Source organism: Poecilia formosa, unplaced genomic scaffold (genome assembly GCF_000485575.1).
Source record: "Poecilia formosa unplaced genomic scaffold, Poecilia_formosa-5.1.2 Scaffold173, whole genome shotgun sequence".
NCBI lineage: Eukaryota > Metazoa > Chordata > Actinopteri > Cyprinodontiformes > Poeciliidae > Poecilia > Poecilia formosa.
In genome coordinates, this window is record NW_006800112.1 from 835188 (window position 1) to 860174 (window position 24987).

Consider the following 24987-nt stretch of genomic DNA (forward strand, 5'->3'; position numbering starts at 1 on the left):
GTGGTTGTCATGGAGACATGGTGAGACAAAGATGTGTGTGTGCGTGTGCGTGTGTGTGTGTATGTGTTTGTTACATTTAAGGCGTGTTTCACTTTTTTTTTCTCTTTTTTTGCATTACGAAAGCCGTAGTTTGCTGCCAGAGATGTGTACTGAGTTCTACTGTAGATGGTGTCTAGTGGTTGTCATGGAGACATGGTGAGACAAAGATGCCACAATTGGCAGTTCTTTGTCATTGAGCTTTGGAGACCTTTACCCTCCTCTTCACCATGAAGACAAAATCTTTGTCCAGTTGTTGACCTGAATGTCCAGGTTCTCTCACCCTTTATTCCTGATGCATCATATTTATATCCCTGGGAAACTGAAATGTACTAATTAAAAGTTCCCACACACCCTGACTCACTTTTACCAAGCAATTTCTAAATTACAAAAACAGCTTTAACATAATTTATTTTACAAGAAGTGTTAGGGGTTACAAAATTATGCCTTAAAAGAAAAAAAGTCATCTAAAGAAATAATGAACAGGGGGAAAATATCTGGTAATTTTCTTACATGGAATTTTTCTTCACTGCTAAACAAATGTATTCAAATTAAAAGTTACATTTTTCTAATATTTCCAGCATAAGATTACAATACTGTGGTAAAAGATTAATTCATGTTAATACCCGTTTTTTTCATTGCCAGTGGTAATGGCTGCCATACCTTATTAACAACTTGGGAAAAAAAAGAAAAAAGAAGCCAGCAGTAAAACTGAAACATAAAGTGAGAGACACGCTGCCCATCAACAATGACCCCTGTGTTTTTACGCCGTCCTGCAGGTCATTCCAGGACTTGGCGAGGCAGATCGACGTGGAGTACGGCACAGTGAGAGACTCCGCCGTCTACGACTACTTCAGGAATAAAGGCACCAACCCTCTGGAGCAGGACAGCACGTACGCAGAGCTGTGGAGGACCATCAGCAAGAACGACGGCATGGACTACTCCGTGTCCAGCCCGTCAGAAGGCATCCGCAAGGTTTGTGTCTCAGTCTGTGGCAAACTTCATGAGTGTAAAATCATTGAAAAAAACCAAAAACAAACAACTGAAGGGGCAAAAGAGCGGCCCCTTTAGGTTGGATTGTCCACAGCCGGACTGTACTTAAACGCTCCCAGTTGGGTTTTCTTTGGGAGTATCGCATTAAATAGTGTTTTTTAAAGTTTTACTTGTAAAAACTGAAAACCATGTCATTTTCCGTTGCTTGTCTCTCATACAAACTAAGTAAGGTCCACCTTAGTAAATTTAGCAGAATTACGTTAAAACCGAGGTGACGAAAGTCAACAGCAACACTATTAGATGTTGGTGTTGGTGTAGTTTTATCTGAAGGAGATTTTTTGTTGCCTGCATTTTAATCTCTGCTGGACCACAGCTAAATTGTCGCATTAGATTAAACCTGAATTAATCTGTCGGACACAAACAGGGTGTTTATGAGAAACAGCCTTCAGAATATGTGGGGGGGGAAGCTAAACAAAACCCAAATTATCGTCAGTAGTCATTTAAAACATGCACGCTCTCCTCATTTCATTCACAACAGGCAAACACACACATTCATCTGTTTATCTATTACTTAATTGCAAGCGCGGTTGAACAATGGACCAATTAGTTAGGCAGTATCCCATGTGTGTGTGCACGCGTGTGAAAGCAGGACCAGTGCCCCGCTGCAGCGCGTTATTATGCTCGTAGATCTCCCAAAAAGCCGATGACAAATTAGTTTCGGAGACAAATCGGCTTTGAGCGCATCCATTATTCAGCCGTTTGTGTGATAAACCTCCCCCTGGAACCGCTGACGTTTCCCCCCCATCAAAACGTTCTGTACACAGACAGTTTTTCATCTGTTTCACAGGCAGCGTTGGAACCTCCAGTCCTGCGACTGGTTGTTCAGTTGATTAGGATGCACTTCACATGGGCTGAGGCAGCTTAATGGTTTAAAAACAAAATCCTCAAGTTCCTTTTTAAAGAGAAACTTTTGCATTTGCCTTCAAAACGAGGCCAAAATCGATTTTTTTTATTTGTCGAGAGCGACCATGAAATGAAATATGAATGACTGGCCTCATGGAATGGGTCAGAGGGCAGAACGTTGTGTGAATAAATGTAGTGATTCGCCAGCTTTCAGAACCAGCTTTAGCAGCAATACTGCTCACTAGTGTTTTTGACTATCAGTTTGTCACATTAAATAATTTGTCCCTCTCAGCTTTCCTACTGTTCTTCCTTTCATTGGGGTTTTGAAGACATTTGTCTCTGTGCAGCTAACTGAAGGTCCAAGCACAGCATTTTAATCAGGTTTAGATGTTTAATGTTTCTCTGTTACATTTCCTTGTTTTTCCGCCATCACATCCTGACCTCGGTAGCACTTTGGTAAATTTGGATGAATCAGTGCTATTAAGGTGGAATTTAAGGAGCTTGTTGAGCGTTTAGTTTCAAAACGGAAAAGCACGAAGCTCACTTTCCATCCCACACTGGACTCAGTTTGGACTATTTCTCTTTCCTGTTCTGGTATGGCCCCGCCGTCTTTATTTCTCTATCAACTGGCTGTGGTTAAGGATGACCAACAGGGCTCTTCACTGGATGGCCGCCAAACCGCAACACAAAAAGACGGGAACCGGACATTATTAATTAATCGATTGGAATCTATTTTAATTTACTAAACCATTAACTGACAATTAATCATAAATCAATTAATTGTTTGCATCCTTAATTGGCCAGTTGATGACCCAGTTTGGAACAAGTCTCAGCTGTCGGACAGATGATCTCACTGTAGTTCTTCAGTTGTGGGACAGCCTAAGATGATATTTGATAGATGATAGATGATATTTGTGAAGCCGATGGTTCCTCCGGGCTTCTCTTGTTCGGCTTTTCTCTTCCTTTATTCTTGAAAATCTTATTTCTGCTGCGTGTTACTTCAAACACTGCTAAAGAGGAGTATCTCACTCAGCCTGCAAACTGCGAGCAGTGACTAGACGCGAAGCCGATAGCAGCAGCTACACGCTGCACATCAGAGGACGGCAACAGCATGAAATGATCTAAAAACACGTCTTTGTGTAACTCCGGAGAGAACAATGTGCTTTCATTCACACAGGTCAAAACGGTGGAGGCAGAAAGTCCTGCAGCAGCACTGCTGATGCAGTGAAAACACCCACGCCCTCATCCACTTAAACCTCACTGCCGCCGCTGCCATTGCTGCTGCCGCTGAGTGTTGTTGTCACCTCATCCTTACCCATCACCTCCGACAGACCGCCTCTGCAGCACAGCACAGACAAAGCCTTCTGTTCTCGGCAACAGTATCGCATGTCGGCGTGTTCTTGACACTGTAACGGAACCAAATCCGTTAAACATCAGCTTCTGGCTCATTGCTTGCGGGAAGAAGATTACCTAACACCGGGTTTATCTATCTTTAACAAGGAGCGAGCAAGAGCGCCACACAATAACGCCATAAATAAGAATACCTGCAGCACCTTGCAGGAGTTTTACATTCATCTGTCATGGTCATTTATTTCTGATTTATTTGAAGCTTCCTACGATGGTGATGCATCATGCTTCCACTGCCATGAATGGAAATGATGCAATGTTGTTATGGTTTAAGACTCTGACTCCTGCAAACATGCCACTTGTTCATAGGATTTAGAAAAGGGGGAGGGGAAAAAAATGGTTATCAAACTTTTAAGTTTTTCTGTCTTGGGAAACGAAACAGGTCAAATAAGTCATAAAAACTTCTGACTTGCACTCTCTTCAGAAACAGGTTGTATTAAAAAAAAAAAAACGTTAAAGTTTTTAAAAACAAACAAAAGTGATGAAGAGCTTTGAGGCGGAGATCAACCACAACGAATTTCTGTCAAACCCAGTACCGATAATAAAGGACCCACATTGGGGTGCTTTAGTGTTGCTATTGGAAACACTGTTCGGGATATAAAGGAGAGAAAACGTCAGAGCTGTCACTAGTCCTTGGATGTAGCGTTTGTCAGTGAATCAGTGCAGTTAGATGACATTAGTTGGCCAGCTTAAATAAACTTCTGGAGAAGAAGGTCACTAATTTTTAGAAAAGAATGTATTCATGCAGAGTTCCGACAAAATTGCTTTATTTGAGGTGATAAATGCGTTTAGCTGAAAGAGAGGCTTCTGTTATAAAGCTGATGCTGTTTTCTATCTGGTGTCCGTCGGGTCTGGACCAAATTTGACCAAATTTAAATTTCTACATCATGTTTTTTTTTTTCTCTTTCGTGCTCCAGGCAAAGAAGAGTCCTTACGCTTTCCTGTGGGACATGGCGGTGCTGGAGTACGCGGCGCTGACGGACGACGACTGCACCATCACGGTTTCAGGAAACAGCATGAGCAGCAAAGGCTACGGCATTGCCATGCAGCACGGCAGCCCGTACAGAGACCTCTTCTCTCAGAAGTGAGTGTAACGACGAGGAGATCATCGAAAAGGACGAAATGCTTCTTTTGGTTCCCCTGATATGGTGGCCGACATGGGCAAATGCATGGAAAACGTGTATTTATTTAACATTTTAATATCGGAGGTTTGAGCTGAGATCTATTACAGCTATCTGTTGATGGCTGAATGTGAATCTTCAGCTGACGTGCATCAGGGTTTTAGCTGCTTTGAAGGGCCAGGAAAACAAAGACGATGATGGAGGTTGAAGGCTTTCCCTTCCCTCTAATCCACGTCGTTGACCTTAAGGGTTCATTCTCACCTTAAAAAAACGCCTGTGTTGATGAGCAAAGGGTCTCACTGAGCCGCCTGTCTCGGCAAATTACGACAGAGTTTTTAACGAGGAGCATTCTTGCTGGAAGACGAAGTGGTGTCACACCGGCTGATTCTTAAACCTGCGTGTTAAAAGATCGGGAGATAAGAAACGCCTCCCTGCCGGCCGCGCTCTCGCTGTTCAATCAATAACGCCTTCCAGGCTGAAGTCAATTAGGCTCACATGAAAGGAGTTCGCATTAAGCCGCGTTGTTGCGAAGAAAACAGGATTACTCACGGTGTGTGAATGTAAACAGAAGTACATGTGCTAATTACTCACCTCGTCTCTGCGAGGCAGATGTCTGAGCAAAGCCGGCGAATTTAAGGAAGTTGGATCATCTTCCTCAGACGAAGCCAGGCGGCTGCAGAGAAAAGTCTTTTTTTTTTTCCTTCCCCTCCCTAATCAAACACAAATTGATCCCAGTGAGATCATAAAAAATCATGCAGATTGGTTATAATCTCCGCATTATTACGTCATTAACAGCGAGATCACTTAAATCTGAACACTTTCTCATCCATCTGCTGTTGATTTATTTTTTCTTTCTCTTGAATTTGAAGTCATTGGAGCAATAATCCACCTGCTGCTTCACTTTAAGGAACATAAGATGACCACTTTTATTAGGTGATGAATGTATTTTAGTGATATAGTATGTTTTAACATATCTCGTGTGCCTTTAGCATAAAAAAGTTGAAATTATATAATACAAACCTGTTTATATGGGTAATTTAAAAGGGATTTATTGGAGAATATAACTTTATTTAAAATGTATTACTAAAAGGTTGAAAGTAGAAAGTAAGAAAGCTGCGTCATCTGCATACAGGGAGATTATCTGACCACAGCGATCTTCTTTTCCATCTCTATGTTTTAGTCTCAGAAATTAAGAAACATAAGATTAAAAAAGCTTATAACACTGTGGGGGAAATCCCGACAGCGAGGGTCATAAATGCAGCATATAGTTTGAGGAAACGGTAAATGAGCTTTATTCATTACTCTCATCTGGGTTGTAGTCAATAAGACTAGTATGACAGGTTTTGTAATACAACCTTCAGTAAAGTCAAAGAAAATTGTTAGAAAAGTCATAAAATTTATACTGAGAGGAAATTTGTATGTTGCAGTAGGATCAAGAAAACAATTTTTCAAATTTCTGTCTTTGTAAGTTAAATAGTTTTAACTAACAAAGACTAAATGTCTTCTGGGTGCAGAACTGTTTTACTTCGCTTTATGTGAAAGAGAATAGTAAAACCTGGACTACAGGTCCAAAGAACTGAGAATGACAATAAACATACTGGCTATATAAGATATAAAGAACTTGCCTGGGACATCAGTGATCAAGAGTACCAGCAGTAGAAGAACATGTACCAACTGTGTTTCCTAACATGAACATGAAGCCTGCATGAAGGACGTTCAAAAACAAAGAAAACATTAAATTGAGAAAAGTGTTACTTTCAGAACAGATCCTAAATCATCCAAAACTTCTGAAAGTTTTCCTTTGGCGCGTCACTTGGCGGTACCTTTGTGAAAGTCCCTGCTCAGAAGCTTTGTGTTTTGGTGCCAACAGAACAAATGCTTTGCGAACTTCCAATCACTGCTGAGCGCTCTCACTCTGCAACCACCTCAACTATGTGAACGCCAAAAAACGTGCTGAGTCGGAGAAGTGAGTGACAGAAGGGGGGGAGAGAGAGAGAGAGTGTGAGGCGAGTGACATGTGAGCAAAGTGTAAGCATCATTCTGCTGTTTTTTTTTTGTTGTATTTTTTCCCATCCTGACTCTGTTCGAGGCTGCGTTCAAAAACAGGTGTCTGCCCATTGAAATAGAATTGCAGGGATTGGATTCTATGGAGCAAACTTGATACATTTGTATTGCTTAGCTCATAACTAACAAAAATCTTCATACACGTTTAGTTAAATATGTTGCTACAATTAATTTTAATGATATTTCACAAGTCAAATTTCATGGTGCCCCCCTGTGGTCACTCGGTGTCCTACATGCAGCGCGTTACACGCCGCTCGTCACAGACGTATGCAGCTACCATGCAGGAAGAAAAGCATTCATTCATCTCCTTCGTGATGAATTCAGCTGCCAACCAGGTTTCAGTGACACAGGTCATTTTAGGAGGAATTTTCTACGCACCTGCTCTGGGATTTTCCTCTGTGCGATGGGAAAGAACTTGCGGGGCTCAGAAGTCTCTGCTGCCTTGAACGCTTCTGATGTGAACATAGAAAGTTTGTAGGGAGGGCAGCTATTATTCAGCAGCTCTGCCCCGTCAGAAGCAGCAGCAGGTTTTTGATGTTTGTGCTCCTTAATGCATTAACCATGGCACGCTGTTTGCCGCTTTGTGAGGATGAAATATACATAAACACCAAAAGGTGGAGGCTCAGTGTTAATATAGATGTTAACACAAAGCATTAGCAGCAGCGAGCGCTGTGCTGCGGGCTCTTTTGTTGCTCTGGGAAAGTCGCTCTCCGGTGTGTTTCGCACCTCGTAACGCCACAGGCGTCGTTTGCGCCTCCTCCCCCCTTTCGCTCTCCTCCTCCCGGCTCCGGCTCCGTGTCCTCCTCTTTCATCCTCCGAGGTCAGGCGCACACTGAGCAACAATCTCATTTCTCTTTGAGATCGTTCCTCTCTGTATGTGACGAGCCGTGGACCTGAGGGGACGATGAGTCAGCAGCGCTGGCTGGATGGAGATAAAACCTCTGAAATGCAGACACACTTCCACACAGAGAGGTGACAGATTAGTTTGAGGAAGGTGTCGGCGTCTGATGCTTTCTAGCGGTTCTCTGAGGGTTAGAGGAGCAAAAAGACAACAATGAATGGGCGTTCTCTGTGTTTGCACTCACACTGCTGATGCGACGTCGCTCCCCGCAGGGAGTCGGCGGGTATGCGAGTAAACATGACACCATAAATTGCACCAAACATCAGGTATGTGAAGATTGTTACTTTCGGCTTTCTTCACATTATTAAAAGCAAAAGTTCAATGTTACATTTCGTTCGGCTCCTCAGACACCAACGAAATCTAGCCGAGTAGCTTTAGCAATTACAATCGGCTCAGCTCCTGCAGAGCAGGCACAAAGCTAGTCAGCTGCATCCGAGAAGTTTGGAAAGTTCCCTGCTGTCTGCAGAATTATTTTAGATTTTCCTCAAATACAGGACGCCACAGAAGCTTCTCTTTTGTTTAGTGTTAAATGCTGTTGTTGTTCAGATAAAACAAAAAAAATACAGCAAACAGACTTGTTCTAGTATTTTAATTCAGGTAGACTGTAACAATTTGAGCCGCATCAGATTTGTATCTGTGATGTAGACTTTGCTACTGTCTCACCGGTTTGGATTTAGTTATGCGACAGTGGACAGCTGTATAAAAGCCACTTTTTTGTGCCTCTTGTGGATTTTTATGTTATAAATGCACACAGACCACTGAAGTGGACACTAATGCATCATAAAATACACCATCAACTACTGGCCATCAGTTGGAAATGCAAGAAATTATTTTTGTTAAATCCAATATGGCCGACAGACAAAAAAGCATGCCGACCGACCCGCTCCCTCCTTCTACTGTAGATGACTCTTGCGGGTAAAAAAAAAATATTGAGACATCAGATATCCCCTAAAGAACAGTACTACTGATGCATTTTTTTAAATAACAACTTTGTATTTGGAGAAAATTACATCTGATCACCAATTTTTTTTTTCCTACCTTTTTTTATGCCTTAAGAAAATAAAAAAATAAAAAATGGAAAAAAAAAAAATCCTGACACAGAGGATCATAATTCATGCATGAAAGGGTTAAAATGCTGTTCCTTCAGACATGCATCCCTGATCATTGGGATGGTGTTTTGGCATTTGGCTCATATTTGTGCTAACAGTCGTTCACGTACATTTAGATTGATTTTATATAGATACGGCTTGCTGTTGCAGATTTCCTTGCCAGTCTAATTAACTTTTTCCAAACACGGTCAAATGATTCTACAGTCTGGATTTATGTAAAAGCAAATATTTTTGCATGTCTCCAGCTGTTGAAAGGAGGAACAGAGTCTGACTCAATGTTTGACAGCGACATTGGTAGCGACATCAGAGCAATGCTAACTTTATAACTGACTAAACCACAAAAAACGTGGCTTGTTGACTAGTGCGACCTACATGTGTAATTTATTCCCCCTCCCCAAAGTTAGTGGGTGTGACTTATGTTCAGATGTGCTCAACGTAATATGGAGCAAACCTGCTACACCGACTAATGGCAGCATATTAATTATTCACTTCTTTCACTTTTTTCACTTTTTTACGCTAATATTGAGATGGATATGTGGATGGATGAGCTCCAGTTCTCCACAGAAGTTACTGGGTGTGATGTAAACTCTCTGTCAGAGATTTAAAAAAAATCTAAACATAACCCCTCCCCCCCTTTGCACAGCAAACAGTATTTAAATTACTTTTGATCCAGATCCAGTCTGAACAGAGAGCTTGCTGTGGTGATCTAAGAAAACTTTTTCACTGTTTTATTCCTCTTTGTCTTGCCTGTCTGGTCCCTGCCGCATGCGGTCGCGTTCGGCTCCGCGTTGACCCCCGTGGAGGTGCTTCCGCTCCTTCTTCCCTCCCCTCTTCATTTAAACAACTCCGTGTTTAATTTGTGCCACTCACAGAATGCTGAGCTGCTCCTTATTTAATGAATTTTCCGCTCTGGGCCCGGCCCCGGTTCAGCGGGCGTCCAACAGCCGGAGGCATCTCCTCGGCGAAACGCTCTGGGACTCGCAGGGATAATGTGTCTTGAGTGTTAAAATGAGGGCAGGGCTATTGTTCGCCGTAGAAGCCATTATCTCCGCGTTCCCAACCATTATGTTAATACCACATCCCACAACTGCTGTGCTACCTCCATTGCCGGCTGTCTGCTTGATAATCCGGCCACTAAGAACCTTCGCAGACTTTGTAGTTTCTGCTGAATTTGTGCTGCTAAACTGTTTTGTCCTCGGGGTGTTTAGAGGACAGACTGCGGATGGAAGCCACTGTGCGCTGACCTTCAGCATGTTGACACTGAGCTGAGCCGATTAAACACATCAAATTAGGCTCTGGTTTTATGGCCTGATTACCTCCTGCTTTATTTCAGAAACGGCATATCTGATGTTTAGACGCACAGCTCTGACATGGATGATTTTCGAAAGGATTGCTCTGAACCTTTCCGTCAGACTCCGAAGCCGTCTGCTATGTTTGCACTTTGTAGTGAACCTGTGACAAAGATGTGCGCAGGTACTCACATCTGTGGGAGGCTTGTAAAAAAAAAAAAATCCCTTTTATGTCATTTAGACTCAAAGAAGCACTTTGCTTTTCAGTCACAACTGATAATTTTGCTGGGTAAAAGAAATTTTTTTTTCTTTGTTTAGAAATGATAAAATACCTGCTTTGAGGTGGTTATTTTCAAAAGAACTGAGACAAATGAGCACATACTTTCCTGTTATCTTTCACCTTCTAACTTAATTCACAGATGGGTTTATTTGTGTGGATTATTTGGGTTGTTACCGACTCACAGTAATGATCAGAAATGTACTTACTGAGAGTAACACTGTGCCCAGTACTTATTTCATTTTATGTACCGTAAACCAGTAGCCACACGAAGCAACGGGAAGTGGACTAAAACGTCTCTGTGGCATTCCTGCTGTCTCCCTCAGGATCTTGGAGCTGCAGGAGAAAGGCGACCTGGACATCATGAAGCAGAAGTGGTGGCCGCGCACCGGCCGCTGCGACCTCAGCAGCCACGCCAGCGCCCATCCCGACGGCCGGTCCCTCAAGCTGCACAGCTTCGCTGGCATCTTCTGCATCCTGGCCGCCGGCCTCTTGCTGGCCTGCCTTGTGGCCGGCTTGGAAGCCTGGTGGAACAGCAACCGCTGCCGGCAGGAGCAGCCCAAAGAGGTGACCGAGCATAGGGCCCGGCGGACGGGCCAGCGGGGGGAAGACACTGCCACACTCTACTTTAAGGATCCAGCCGCAGACGCGAGCCCCGACTTAGTGGAGCTCCAGTACACCCAGCTGTAGAGGAGAGATTTAGGGTTGGTAGTGTTAGCGGAGGAAGGCTGGGGGACAGAGGGAGAGGCAAGGTAGGACAGAGTTAGGTCGACATGCTCTGTGCCTCATTAGTCCAGGCCACTAATTGAAATCAAATTTGGTCTCTTATAATTTAACCCACTTCATTTTTTTTCTTTTATCCGTCCATCACTCCCCTCTCACCTTGTCCTAAACAAGGACTTTGGCTATTTTTGTAGCTCAAATTCTCCAAGCCACAAGAAGCACACAGCATACTCCACCCAACCCCATTACTTCTACTAATTCGCCCATAAAGCAACTTATCGGTGCTTCCCCTCATTAGCTCAACACGCCAGGTTCTGCCTTCCGACACATCCTGCATGTTTCCCGGCAAACCTTCACTCTCACTAAAGCACAGCGTGCACCACAGGCTTTAATGATCGGTCCCCACGGCGACGCCTTTCTAACCATTTAAGAGCCGCTGTTGAATTATTGTTACAAAGCCATTTTCTGTAGTAAAGCTTTGGTAATTTCCCTAACCCAAGGGTTCTGAAAGGAGGCGATAATTAGCCAAGAAAATGAGTGATTGCTCAGGCTGCCGGGGATGACGGTGTCAAACACTGAAACCTTTTTAATGCTTATGGACATTTTCAGTTTCACTGAGATATCAGGAGACAAAAACAGTCATAAAGCAGTTTCCATTAGCAGCTACGCCATCAAGTGGTGTCCAAATATTTGTTCTTATTGCTGAAACCCATCTTAATAAGTGCCTGATGAATAATAAATGGTTCTCTGTTGTGGTTATATTTTCGCAAGTTGTCAAAGACGCCTGATGAGGATCAACTTTAATGTGATATAATTAGCACAAATCCCTGAGTGGCCCTTGAGTTTTGGAAAGACTTGCAGCTATAAGAAAAAGAAAAAAAAAAAAGAAAGAAATGAAGGCGAGCGGAGAGCTCAACATGGCACCGTCGGGGCTTTTCTGTGATGACTAAAGCAAGCAAACAAGAAAACAAGCATTCTTCTGCAACTCGGCTGTGAGCATTTATGCACTAGTCTATTCTGATAAATGTGTGCGTTGCCAGACAGGAATTTTAATTTATTCGTCGTCTTTTTATTATTTATGTCCTGTAGTCTTTTGTTGTGGTTTTATACATAGCTGAAGCTCATTCAGAGTTTTTCCTTTGCCACATTTTTTTATCAGGATGAGGTGTCAGACCTAAAACAAGACGGAAACAATAAAAGAAAACAGTCCCTTTTGGACCCTTGGCTATTCAGAAACAGTTGTTTGCTACAACATGGACTCTGCTGAAGTCTGAAATTTTACCCAGTCGCTAACATTCAAGGCTATGAAGCTTACCAGAAATCACCTGCGCTGTAAACAACCGTCCTCAACCCCGAAGAGAGAAATGCCAACCTAAACAAAATTCAATACTTGGAACCGTGGCCAACACACACTTGAACGGCTTTGTTCACTTCCACCGCTGCCATTACTCAACTGCAGGCGGATTACAGTCCTAAAAACTCATTCGCAACTTCTCCTTCTGTTTGCTGATTGGCCCAGTTGGCTCGGCTTATTCCATGTTTGATCTTGGTATAGGTACTTTAGCATGAACAGTATGATCTTTTTTTTTTTTTTCCCAAATACTGCTGATATTCTTTTGGCTAGAGCGATGCTGGACACAATGCACATAGCAGCCACAGTGCCGTACAATGACTGTCTTGGAGAGCTGCCAGTCTTCTTCAGGCGTGATGAAGTTGTAAAGTTGTCACGGCGCTAGTGTGGCCATTTTAAATTCACTGCTATTCGTCACCGTGATATTATTCTACCAGAAAATCCATACGCCAGATTTACACGTTTTGGGAAATAGAGTTTAATATATACTAGAAGGCCTTTCCTCCTGATTTCATAGACTAGAAAGGTTCTTCTTTAAAGATATTTAGCACTGTAGTACCCTGTTGTGTGTCAACATCACATGTTCATTCTTTCAGCTTAGGAGCCTTATTTTTATGATTGAAGGACTTCTAGGTCAGACAAAAATAATAATATATAACATGGACTCCAACTCCAAAGAGCTACTGATATAAACATCTGCCTGGCCTGAGACTTTAAGCAGTTTGCTAATATATGCTGTTGCACTCTTCTGATTAACAACCTCGGGAGCAGAGGCAACGCAGGTGCTTACTCTCAAAGTTGGGCTGCAGAAATCAATCAGAACACTAACACCCATTAAAAAGTACACCCAAACGGAATCCAATAAGTTTAGTACAAGGCCCTGCAAGACTCACTCTTAACAGCGTTCTGAAAACTCCAGGCAAACTAAGATTCCCTCGAGGAGCTTACCATCAATGTGCACTCTTGCGTTGACACAACATTGCCGATAGACCAACATAAGCTGCAGAATACGATCTTCCCCAAATATGAACATTTCTACGATTACACGTGCAGTCAACCATCTGCAAAAATCATGTCATAGCTGCAATGCCTTTCAGGTTTAAAAGTGGTGAATAAGTGCAGTGCAACAGGCAACAGAAGAAATAGATGCACGTCCAACAGAAACCCATGCAGCATCATGACAGTTTAGCGACAGAGCTGTTGAACTGAATGCGGGCCTCATTACATCAGATTTCGCTTTCACTACCGTCGCGTATCAGTTTCTTTAACAGTTAAGTCATCTGTCTGTTCACTTGCTCAGATGCACTAACCCTCAATGAGCGAGCCACGCGTTCAATCAAATTTAATTAGAAAATAAAGGGAGCTTGTGTGTCACACAAAAGAAATGGGAGTTGGTATCATTTAGACATGTTCTTGAATCCACTTACAGAATCTGATTAAGTTCCACAGTTTTATGTAACGAGAATTAAACAGAGGCTAATTAAACATGCAATTAGCTTCCGTAAATGAATTATCTTGACAGTAAACCGATAACGATGACCTGGACGTTAGCCAAGCCGCAGCGAGGGTAAAACGTCCCATTACGTGTTTATCAGACGGATTAGGACAAAAGCTGGTTAAAGGTTTCAGATAACCGATCCATGTGAAGACGTGAGTTCTAAAAGAACAATAGGTCCTAAGCTGCTCTATTAGTCTGACAGCTGTGTGCAAGTAAGTAAGCTTGATTTTATTTGTATAGCGCCTTTCACAGATTAAAAAAAAAGAAAAAAAAAAGAAAGAAAACAGTCTCTTTCATGGGTCAGGACTCAGCTGATTTTTGTTAAATCTGTAAAAGTTCGAGTTCTTTTTCATTTTTGGACGATGTGAGTTCATTTTTACAGTTGTAGAATATATGCACAAATACAGTGGGGTCTTCAGTGTTACCCCAGAGGTCTTTCAACAACAAGACCCCCTTATTCAGGTGCCTATGACAGGGTTAAGCAGGGTTTGACTTGTGCAACAGCAGTGGATGTGTCTGCGCCTTTTATCCAGAGCTATGTGCGGCTTCCATGGAGAGCTGGTTTTGTCTGTGGACCAGTTTTTAGGTGACAAGCACGAAAAAAAACCCCACACCCCTATAAAGTATTTCAATAGCGAAGGAGATCTTCATATAAAATCCAGTAATTAACAGTATGAAATGTGTTTGAGAACTCCAACAAGATGAAAAGTTAGCAACGCATCCCCTCAAGTCCCTTAAAACCCCTTAACGTGCAGCCAAACGCCCGTGTGCAGTTTTTCCATTGTATTTTCCAGGGCTGAGGGTTAAGGGGTTAATTAATGTCATTGATGACCTAAAGCAAAGAGTTGTGCTTTGATTTTTATTATAAAAGTGACTTGGTAAAATAATCACACATTGGCCAATGCCAAATGCACACAGTGAAAAGAAAGATTAGTCAACTTTGGGGGCTAATATAACATGAAAATAGCATTTAACATAATGAAAAATTAATAATTCTTATAGTAGGAAATGATACCAGTAAATGTTAACGCTTCTAAAACATGTCACAGTCTTGACCATCATTTTGCAATAGATGGAAGTAACACTTTTATATCATATTTATTTCTAAATGGTTATTCATGTTTTACTGACGTTTTAATAGTATTTGCTGTTCTGTGCCTTGAAAAATCGCAAGAATATTATTTTTAGTATCAAGACGACAACCCTACTGTCCTCTGAAAAGTCCTTTCACTAAAACTGACGTGACGTAATCCTCAGACCAGGTTGGGTTCATCCTCACCCAAAACGCTTAATGTGCCGGAGGAAGCTGGAACTGACATCCTGCGTTGCCAGAATCACCTGGTGAGCCGCATAAACCTGAGAAAGCTTTCTCACAAGTTCTTTAAAAAATAAAAATAATAAAAAATATCTTTCCATCTTAGTAAAAATGTATGTCAAGACACCCACACATGCAAACCACATCTTACTGAATAAAAATTCCCCTGTAAATTTGCACCCTCTGAGCTCTTGTCCAGCCTTGAATGTGCAAATGTTGCTCTCTCCAGAGGACCATTGTAGCTGTTAAGACCGCAGAATGAGAGGAACATCAAAAAACTATTTTTTGAACCAACTCGCGTGCGTGAGCAGTTGCTTCACGTTTAAAGCTAGCAGCATTTCAGCCATCAGAATGTAGGAAAATCTGCCTTCTATTTCCCGATGTTTCACCACGGTTCAGACACAAATTAAAGTCGAGGGGCTGGAGGCTTTAAAATGACAGCAATTTAACCAAGTGCTCTTCCCAGCAGTTTTCCTTTTTATGTTTAACACGCTAATGTTCATGTTTTCCACTCCAGAAATGCCTCCAGGATAAGTGTGGGGATGTCACTCAAAGCACCTAAAACTATTTATGGATATCGTTTCAGTGTATGTTTAGAAGACACTTTACATTTTGAATAAGTCTTTCTCACTCGCAAACATCTAGAGATGCGATTCCCACCCCTGGCCATCAAATACCCATGCTTTGCATACTTTAGGGTGAGTCCAGTAGACTTGGTTCAATTGGGGACCAAAATGGCAACGTCTATTTTATATTTTGAGCTGCAGCAGTTCTCGCTCTCTCTCTCACACACACAAAATTTTGGGTTATTTTATTGTGTCAAACAATACAAACCAATTGTAAAACCTGTCCCCCTCCCCCATGCCTGTGGTGGTGCTGCACCAAAAACTCCCAAAGGAAGCAACATGAAAACCTCAGAAGAAAACATGTTTGCATTTTCCTTCTTCTCAAAATGCAAAGGAAAATGGAGTTGCATCCAATTTTAGCAGTTGTAGGATTTTTATTTTGTCTTTGGTGAAAGACTACAAGCCATTTTTCCTTCTACCGCTAGATGTATGTACCCAAAGGGTCCTGTGGTATAGTTCGCTTCCTGCTTTTGAAGCAGTCTACATCCACATATGTATTTGAATCGAGCCAGAGTTCACTTCAAACTGAGACATAGATTTTTAGGTGGACCAGAGTTCGCTTTTTCTTGGTCCACATCAGAGTTTGATTGCACATTCACACGTCCCCAAATGAACCGGACTTTACTGACAAACGGACTTTTACCCAACCTGCACAGTTCAGGGCAGAGTCAGATATTTGACCAGACCCACAACGATGCCAGAACAATCTTGTTCATAGATCTGCATTTCCTGTTAATCACAGAACTGCCATAAGACCAGGAGACAACAAACATTGGAGCTTCCACTGAATCTTGCCCAGTTGAACAGTTGCTCAACCCCAACCACTTGCTTTATGTCTAAAGTATAATAAAGATAAGTTTTTGGCATTTTAAGACAAAAGTTTTGTCAACATTCTGAATCGCATTTGGACAGAATGCAGCAATTATGCAACACGAGGGGTTGTGATCTTGACGGGTCATCAGGATCCAAAACCAGACCAGCTGTCAGACCCCTGTAGCGTGAACCTGTAGTGTATGCTGTGTGTTGTGGTGACAGGACATGGGCTGAGTTTCATCTCCAGCCACAGGCAGAATAGATCTGCACCATGTGACCTATGTCAAGTGACTGGATGAAGCTTTTGATGTGGATCCATAAACTAAAGTGTGAGCAGACAATTCTGTGTCGGCCTTTAGCGCCCTTGTCTCTTTAACTCCTACCTGTTGCTGTCACTGTGTCACGTCATGCTGCAGATTATATGTCAATGTGGACACCCGTCTTCTCTCTCCTCTCCCTCTCTTCACCTCTCCTCTCCATCTCTCTATTTACACTTGACTGTCTATGATCTCGTGCAGGTCACTAAGGATTACAGACTGGCAAGGGTTTCTGGTCCATTGACATATAATGACATTACAACTGCTTCATCGGAGGGGAGGAGGGACATTTGGACAGACAGAGAGAGAGGCTGGGATGAAGCAGAAGCAATTGATACAGGTCAGATTAGAGCTCATATGCAACCATCCGAATAAATCCGAACAAAATGATCGATTTCTGTGCCGTCGCAGAGCTCTTGGTTTTTTTTATTTTAGGTGGATTTATTTCTGGTATAATCTGAGCAGAAATGTGCTTGATTGAGGCGAGCAAATCTTCCAGTTCCTAATCTTAAATCAATCCCAGTATTCACCTTGAAGACTTCCATCAATTGGGAGAAATTAAACTAATTTCTTTGAAATGTTAAATATAAACGTTTCCAAAAAGTGCTTTTCAGTTTGTTTTTTAGCGGCAGCTAATTATAACACAACAACCTAAACTTTTTATCAGTCTCATCTGTTCATCAGACACTGACTGGGATCATCTCACCAGCCACAGTGATCCTTCCTCCATGAGAAACCCTCTCGGTTGTTGCATTATTTTTGTGTTTTTTCCCCCTCTTTTATGTTTTGTTCGATCATCTTTTAAGTGTGTGAATGAATTTCAAACGGCTCACCTCTGATCTTTCTTGCTGCTGTTTCAGGATTGGTGAAGAAATGCTGAAGGTGTTAGCATTAAACCGTGCTTTAAGGCAAACGTGGTTCTTGCAGGAACAAGATCTAGTACAGTACATTTGCTTTATGAGGTGTGGTGGGGAGTGTAAGGCTTTTTTTAACCCAGTTGGGGAACTAACCTGGGTTGGTTGTCTACTAACAAGACAACCAACTTGGAGAATCTGCTGCAACCACTGGTGTTTCATTATGAGACCTTTAACAAAAAAAGTCCTTTTTTCCTTTAGGAAGTTCTCTTCAGTCGATAACTTCTTCAAAACCCACCGCTCTACAAACCTTTGCAAAAGATCCTTCCTCCCAATGGTGAAAAAAACTGAAAATGGCTTACTAAAAAAAAAAATCTATTTACTTTTAGGATTAAAAAAAGACAAAGTAAAAATAATTAGCTACCACAGCTTTATTGGGGGAGGAGGGGGATGTCAGTTTACAGATCTCTTCTGTTTTTGCCACACTTTTAATTAATCTGAAGCAGTGCAGAAACAAGTACTCTTTCAAAGGTTGTTTCAGATTTTGTTGCCTTTCCATTTACTGTTGATGTAAAGCCTTACACTATTCCTAATATGACCTCTGCTTGTATTATGCATCTATTTAGTGACACAAGACACAGAGGTATTCCTTCCCACCTTGTAATCTTTGTCTAATTATTTTGAATGGAAATTATAACATGAAAACTCATAACATAAAAACAGAGTTATTATAAAAAAACATTTTGCCTAAAGATAAAAAAAAAGCACACATCACAAATTTTATTTACATTAGCAACATAAATCTTTGACAAAAGCTTTAGTTTGCTTTCTTTTTCTTCAAAGTTTTTTTGTCTGCCAAATCCTGCCATAAAAAGTTTACATAGCTAATAGAAAGTCTAACCCACAGTAACTAAATTTTTATCATTGCTATCAATTATACAATATTGAATATACACAGTTCCAAAAAAAAAACCCAAAACAACCTCAAATACCACAAATTCAGGTTCCCCTGGAATAGAGTAACATGTTAATTTGTTTTTTTATTTTTTTAATGCATCTGTAAAAAGCACTATTTCTTTGGAGAAGGGGATATTTTTGCTTGGCGCCCAAAGAGAAGATAGATCATCATCTCAGAGATGGTGACAGCACAGTAAAGGTTGATGTGAGGCAATGGGCCAGTTGAGAAACAGCTCCTCTGGTGAAGAGTTTAAATATTTCACAAGACCACTCGAATCTACAACGAGCCAGAACCAATCAGAAACTCTCCTTATCGCTTTTGAGCACAATCCACTCCACGGTTACTGTATTTACAAAGTAACAGGAGGCAAAACGATTTCAAATGCCCTCCCACTGGGACCCCTTATTACCGGAGTTGTTTGTTTTCAAAATTAATGGAGGCTTTCACGCAGCTGTTGTTTTTTTGTTGTTGTTGTTGTTGTTTCCCCTCCACCTTCCCCCTCCATCTGCACTTACATCGCCCGTCCAACTTTTAACAACCGGCTGAGGTTTAATCCCGGGCATCTATTTATCTTGGCTGGCTCCCAACCTGACGCTCCCAAAAAAAAACCAAAAGCATATTTTTAATGAGGTGCCAGTCTGCCGGAAGAATAACCAGGGCTGAGATGTTTTAATTGGCTCAGAGAGCTGTTCTTCGAGACTCGAGTGGGATCATTCAGACGCACCTGCAGCCTGCTCGAGCAACACCTTCTATCAGCAAAAGTTGAAAGCGGGTCTTCGCGAAGTCCTCACCGACACCTTGCTGCTTTAAATTTAGAGCTTTGCAACATTTAGGTAGGAACGCCTCTGGATTCTTAACTCATTTTTTACCAGAGGAAAAACAATGCTGTGGAAAGGCTGCTACAGGCGGGGTTGAGGGGTGGGGGCAGGGGGTGCATGCCTTGGTTATGTGTAAAACGTTGTGCCTCTGAAACAAGACGGGACCTGAACGTGTGCGCTTTGATACGGAGTACAGATGTAACACTTGCACTGTGTCAGTGTGACTAGTACAGTTTGTCGAGTTGAATCTGATCCTGGAGCCGAACGGGGCTCGCGTTCAGGAACTGACCTTGTGTGCTTGTTGGAAAGTGAATAAAGTTGCTTTAAATTCTCCCCAAACGCCGAGTGGCTGCGCTGTGACTGCACACGCGGCGAACAAACATCCATGAAGGAAAATCTGGACTCAAAGCCACCAGGCCTGCTTAATATGCTGGTCATGCCTTCCCTCTCTCACTCCCTCCCTCCTCTCACCCCGCCTGTTTGTCCTTTACCTTCCCTTAACCCAGTGTACTGAAGCAGACCTGCGGTTCAACAGGGAAACACTGAAGTGTCTATTAATGCCTAACAAGTATGCATGACTGCAATCAGCAGGAGATGCAGCGTCAGCCAATGTTTTGATTAAATTGTTCTGATCGGGAACCGATTCGGCAGTCCTGCTGCCGATCGGCTCCAAGGGCAGGGAGGAAACGCACACCACGGAGGGGAGAGAAAAACCTGGAGGAACAGTCATAAATCTGAAAAGCTTAAACTTTTATGTGTTTATCTGACACATGAAGGTTTCGATAAATCTTTTAAGCAGGAATAAAAGAGCCATCATGTTTAGCAAGAAGCTAAGCAACAGCAGACAGCTCTCCAACAAGCTCCTGCCTGTCAGTTTGGCCCCAGGATTGTTATGTTTTTTTTTCTTCTTCTTCTTTCCCCCCTCCCACTCCACGCATCAAACATTTAATACTCACTGGCCAAGTTTGATTTCAAAGTACACACACATATTGGTTCCTGTGGCCTCAGTTCTCACTGGGCTTTTCAACCCAAACCACAGAGTGGAGTCAGTCTATCAGCTGGCGTCCGTCACAAACACTGCCTGATTAGGAATGCATGGAGCATCAGCAGAGCTGAATCAGTCGGAGAAACCGGCCCATCGCCAATCTCAGCCTCTGTGTCCCTCCTCCCCTCCCTTTCTCCCCCTGTCTCCCCTCTGTCCTACTCCTCCACCCCACCTCCCTCCTCTTGTAGGACAAGGAGGTGAATCTGGAACAGGTGCATCGTCGTATGAACAGTCTTTTGGACGAGGACTTGGCCCACAAGCAGATCCCCGGTCCCTCTATCGAGATCTCTGCGCTGGACATCGGCAGCATGCAGCCCAGCCAGGCCTCTCTGGTACCGGGGCCGGAGTCCGTGCGGGACTACCCGCCCTCGGCCCTCACTGTGACCACCTACCTGCCCGGGGAGGGACCCCCACCTCCCCCTCTTCCCCACCCTCACCATGGGGGGACCCTAGGCAGGACACTGCCCCCGTCCCAGGGCCCTGGCAGCACCACGTTGCCCCCGCACCACCCTCTCAGCAGCACCAGCCTCAGCGGCACCATGCAGTGCAAACACCGGGCTCCCAACGGGGGGCTCTTCCGGCAGAGCCCTGGCAAGACACCCATGCCAATGTCCTACCAGGCAGTCTCCGCAGGACCCATACCCGAAGCCATTGATCCCTCCCACAGTACATCCATATAGAGACAGGATGGGACGGGGGTGGAGGGGTGCGGGTGGCGGCCGCTCTGGACTTTACCCAGGTCGGCATGGTAGGTGGGTTGGGCAGCTTTAGAAGGGAAAAACATGTATAAATTAAAAACATTTTGTATCCTACCATCCGTTCAGAGAATACGTTTAAAAGAGGGAAAAAATGGGTATATGTGGGGTTTGTGGGGCGCGAGGGAGGGGCCCGGGGCGGGCAGATGGGTTCTGGGCGGGCTGTAATCTTTTTCTGTACATATCTGTAAATATCGAGACAATGAGTGAGGTCAAAGTGTATTTTGAATATTCTCAATTTTTGAAGTTGAGTTATAAAACACAAAAAAGATAAAAAAATCTATATCTATACATTGATGAAACGTTCTGACTGTTTGAATGGCTTTGTAAATTTTGTTCAATTAAAAACAATGACGCGGATTTCATCGTGATTGTTTTCTAAGTGCCGAAATTAAACGATGTCTCTCGCCACAACTCATCAGTGTAAAACGACTACCCATGATGCACTGCTGTAGGGGACGTTGTAGTGTTGGACACCCACTGTTATGCACCTCTGTACCAAACCTATATCCAGTATACCTTCAGACGCATCGGACAAAAATGGTCACTTTCCCCCCCCCATTTGTGTTACTATAAAATAGACTTGGTTTTTTATTTTATTTTATTTTCATTTCAAAGCTGAGGTCGACATCTGTTCTTTTTTTGTTCCATCCACTGTAAACGGTGTTTGTATGAGGAAGAGATGTTTTTGTTTCACACAGATGAATACATTGTTTATATGGACATTTTCTATTTGCCGTCACTTTTTAAAAAGATGAATGAAAGGAATAGTGGAGCAAGAAAAGGTGAAGACTTCAGGCTGTGATCACACAGACGCTGCTTGTAATTCGAGGGAGAACTTCCACTTTATCGCTGTTAGACTTTGGGTCCCTTCAGGTTTCTAATTAGTGGACGAAGGTGACAATTTGGGTTTTTACAATATAATCAAGAAAATTTGCTCTTCAAGTGGAATATATCCAGCTTTGACTTGCTTAGAGATGTGCTGATCGGGTTTATCAAAGCTAACTGACTGAATTTGACTGATCACTATTTCTTCCCCCCCGTCTGAAATATGACAAAACAAAGGAGAGGGTGCTTGATGCAGAAAGCAGAAACCGATTACAATTAATGCATAAATGTACATGCCTGAAACTTTTATCCTTTCTTTTACTCAAATGCCCATAAATGAAGATGCTACATTCCAATAAGAGTTCTTAATTTTGTTGCATTTAACCAATGGAGCAAGAAAGTCCTTTTTTTCTTTTTCAGTATTTCACCAAGAAGAACCTGACAATTAACACCTCCCTACACATTTTAATAGGATAATCTGCTAACGTATAAAGTATGACATATTTTTGTTTCTAATCCCGGTAAGAAGCTAACAACCTGACTTGATAATCAAATGTAAGCATCAGCAATATGATTTGTTTCCTACATGTTTACTACTCTTTTAAACAAGTTTTACCGTCTTGTGGCGACAGTATCTGCACAACCAAATTCAAACTAAAAAGAATGACTAGATCCATTTTAGTTTTGCCCCAATCCAAGGCCTGAGCAGCTGGAGTCCTGAATGTTTTGGATGTTTCCCTCATTCAACAATCCCACTTCAAATGAATAGTTTATTAGTGGGTCTCTGCAGAGCTGGACGGCATGCTGAGGAAGGTAATTCAGCAATTGGAGTTGGAGCCGACCCATCTTAAACCTGCCAGGCATCTGCCCTTGAGGACTGGAATGGGATTTTGCTGATATAAATGCTTTAAAACCAGAAGGTAACATTTATTCCTGTTGCTCATCCTCCGCATCCATCCATGATGAACCGTATACATTGGCTTAACCAGAAGTATAGAATGGAAAAAATATTGTGCTTCTTTTTCACAATAGTATATTTAACTCTGTTTCTTATAGAGAAACATGAGCTATTAGCTGATTATCAGGCTATCTGCTCTGGTAGGACTATCAGTCAGCTGCTAGGAGGTTCCCAATTATATTACTTTAATCAATAGGAAGAACCTGGAATACATTATCAGTGATAGTCCAACACTTATCCAGTAGTGGTTTAAAAATGTTCATATTTTTATTCATCTAACTGCGAATTTCAAAGAACCTTCGTTATTCTAAGAAAATCCATCATCAGCATTCTTGAGGCCATGTGTGAAACTATCAAATTAAAGCTCCAAATATTTACAAACTTACCAGATGTTGAAAAACAAAAGAAAAAAAAAAAACAAAAACATGTTATTTTCTTTTTAATTGCCAGAAGTTTCATTTCCAACCTATAATTCATTAAGAACCAACACAGTTGAGGTTGGTCCATAAAATGTTGCAGGTGATCAACAATGCAGACAAAAAAGCCCATTTCTGTCAACTGGAACTTGGATGGAAAAATTTTTTTTTTCCTGATCAAATTGAGGTGTGAACACAATTCCAGCCCAAGTATGCCAAAGCTTGTAGAAAACGACCCGATCTCAAGTTATTATGCAAATGTGAAGCAAAAGTATCAGGCAGCAGTGGCTAGTCCTGAGCACAGCCTGTCTCTCACCTTTAGCTTAGTGTAATTAACCAGAATATTAAAATGATATAAATATGTTTTTTTTCTACCAGAGAAGTTATTGTCACTTTTATTGAGGTTTTTCTCAGTATTTATTCTTATCAGGAAAGAGGGCAAAATGACCAAGGCCTCCTATTCCCACAAGTCATTCCTAATGAGGTCCATTATCACCTGAGGGGATGACGGAGGGCGTCATTATCCAAAGTGCAATCACAGGCTCACGATGGAGGCAATTCAGCAGGTGCCATATCCCACAGCTATTTGGAAAACAGAGGAAGTTTTACCGCGTTTGCCGAATGTTTTTTTTTTTCCTCTTCTTCTTCTTCCTCCTCAGAATATCATAACGAGCCTTGAAAGAAAACTGTTTAAGAGGAAATCTAAAGCCCACTCTTCACCCCCGGCATTTTTGCTGTCATAAGTGCGATTAATGTGCATTTATAGGCCTAATGAGTTTTGACTTCATTTTCATTTGCCAGAGCGGGCTGTTTGGAAGCCTGCTGATCGCTCACGGTAGAGTTTTCAGGACATTAGCAGCCAGAAAGCAGCAAGGAGCAGACCGACTCGCCTTTGACGGGTTCCCCATTCCTCACGCGCTAATGTGCAAAAGAAGAAATAAAGAGACTTTGACTTGCAGGAACGAAGGGCCTCCTTTCTGGAGATGAGACATCAGGTTTGATTTTTTTTTTTTTTGCTGCAGAAAGTAGATGTATCCCACAAATCTAACAACAAGATGTTCTATGTTTTGTTGATGATATTGATGTTATTTAAACTGCTTGTTTCTTTTTGTGCTGTCTCCACTTGTCCACCTTGACAAGGACGAAGATTGTAGATGGATTACAGTAAAACCCGTTTTGTATCTAAGCAATTGGGGTTTGATAAGAAACTAACTGGAGTCTTTTAGGCTCTTTTACTGCATCGCTTTACTCTTTTTGCTGGAATTTCCTTCATTGACACACACATTCAAGCCCACATGAAGAAAAATTCTCAAGACGGTTTTGAATCCAGTCAAAAAAAGAAAAAAAAAAAGACAATCATGTCTGAAATGTGGCCATTCAGAATCTGCATTTTACTGGTTAAACTGTGAATTTATCAGCTACCTTAAAGATGACCAGATCAGAGCAAGGTAAAGATGCTATCATAAAAAGTAAGATAACGTGTTCACAAATCAGAGCTAATATGGTAATACTGAGATTAATGCAAAACAAACTGCTTCAGAAATGTGTTTAGAAAAACAAGCTAGGTGGTGTGAAGGCACCGTTGAAGACGACTCACAATTTGGGAAAAAAA

At 42.1% G+C, this 24987-nt stretch overlaps 1 protein-coding gene across 2 annotated transcripts in view; it reads left to right on the forward strand.

Annotated features, from left to right (window-relative positions):
* Nucleotides 1-24714, forward strand: part of grid1b (glutamate receptor, ionotropic, delta 1b) — a 473055-nt gene extending 448341 nt beyond the window's left edge. Inside the window, exons 14-18 of one of the 2 annotated variants that reach the window (XM_016678067.1) lie at nt 816-1011; nt 4257-4423; nt 10427-10667; nt 16945-17083; nt 20607-24714. In XM_016678067.1, the coding sequence (XP_016533553.1) occupies nt 816-1011; nt 4257-4423; nt 10427-10667; nt 16945-17083; nt 20607-21073 (1210 nt within the window). In that variant the 3' untranslated portion in view covers nt 21074-24714. The remainder of the gene's footprint in view (nt 1-815; nt 1012-4256; nt 4424-10426; nt 10668-16944; nt 17084-20606) is intronic. The other variant, XM_007565215.2, reaches the window with a different exon arrangement.
* Nucleotides 24715-24987: the final 273 nt, after the last annotated feature.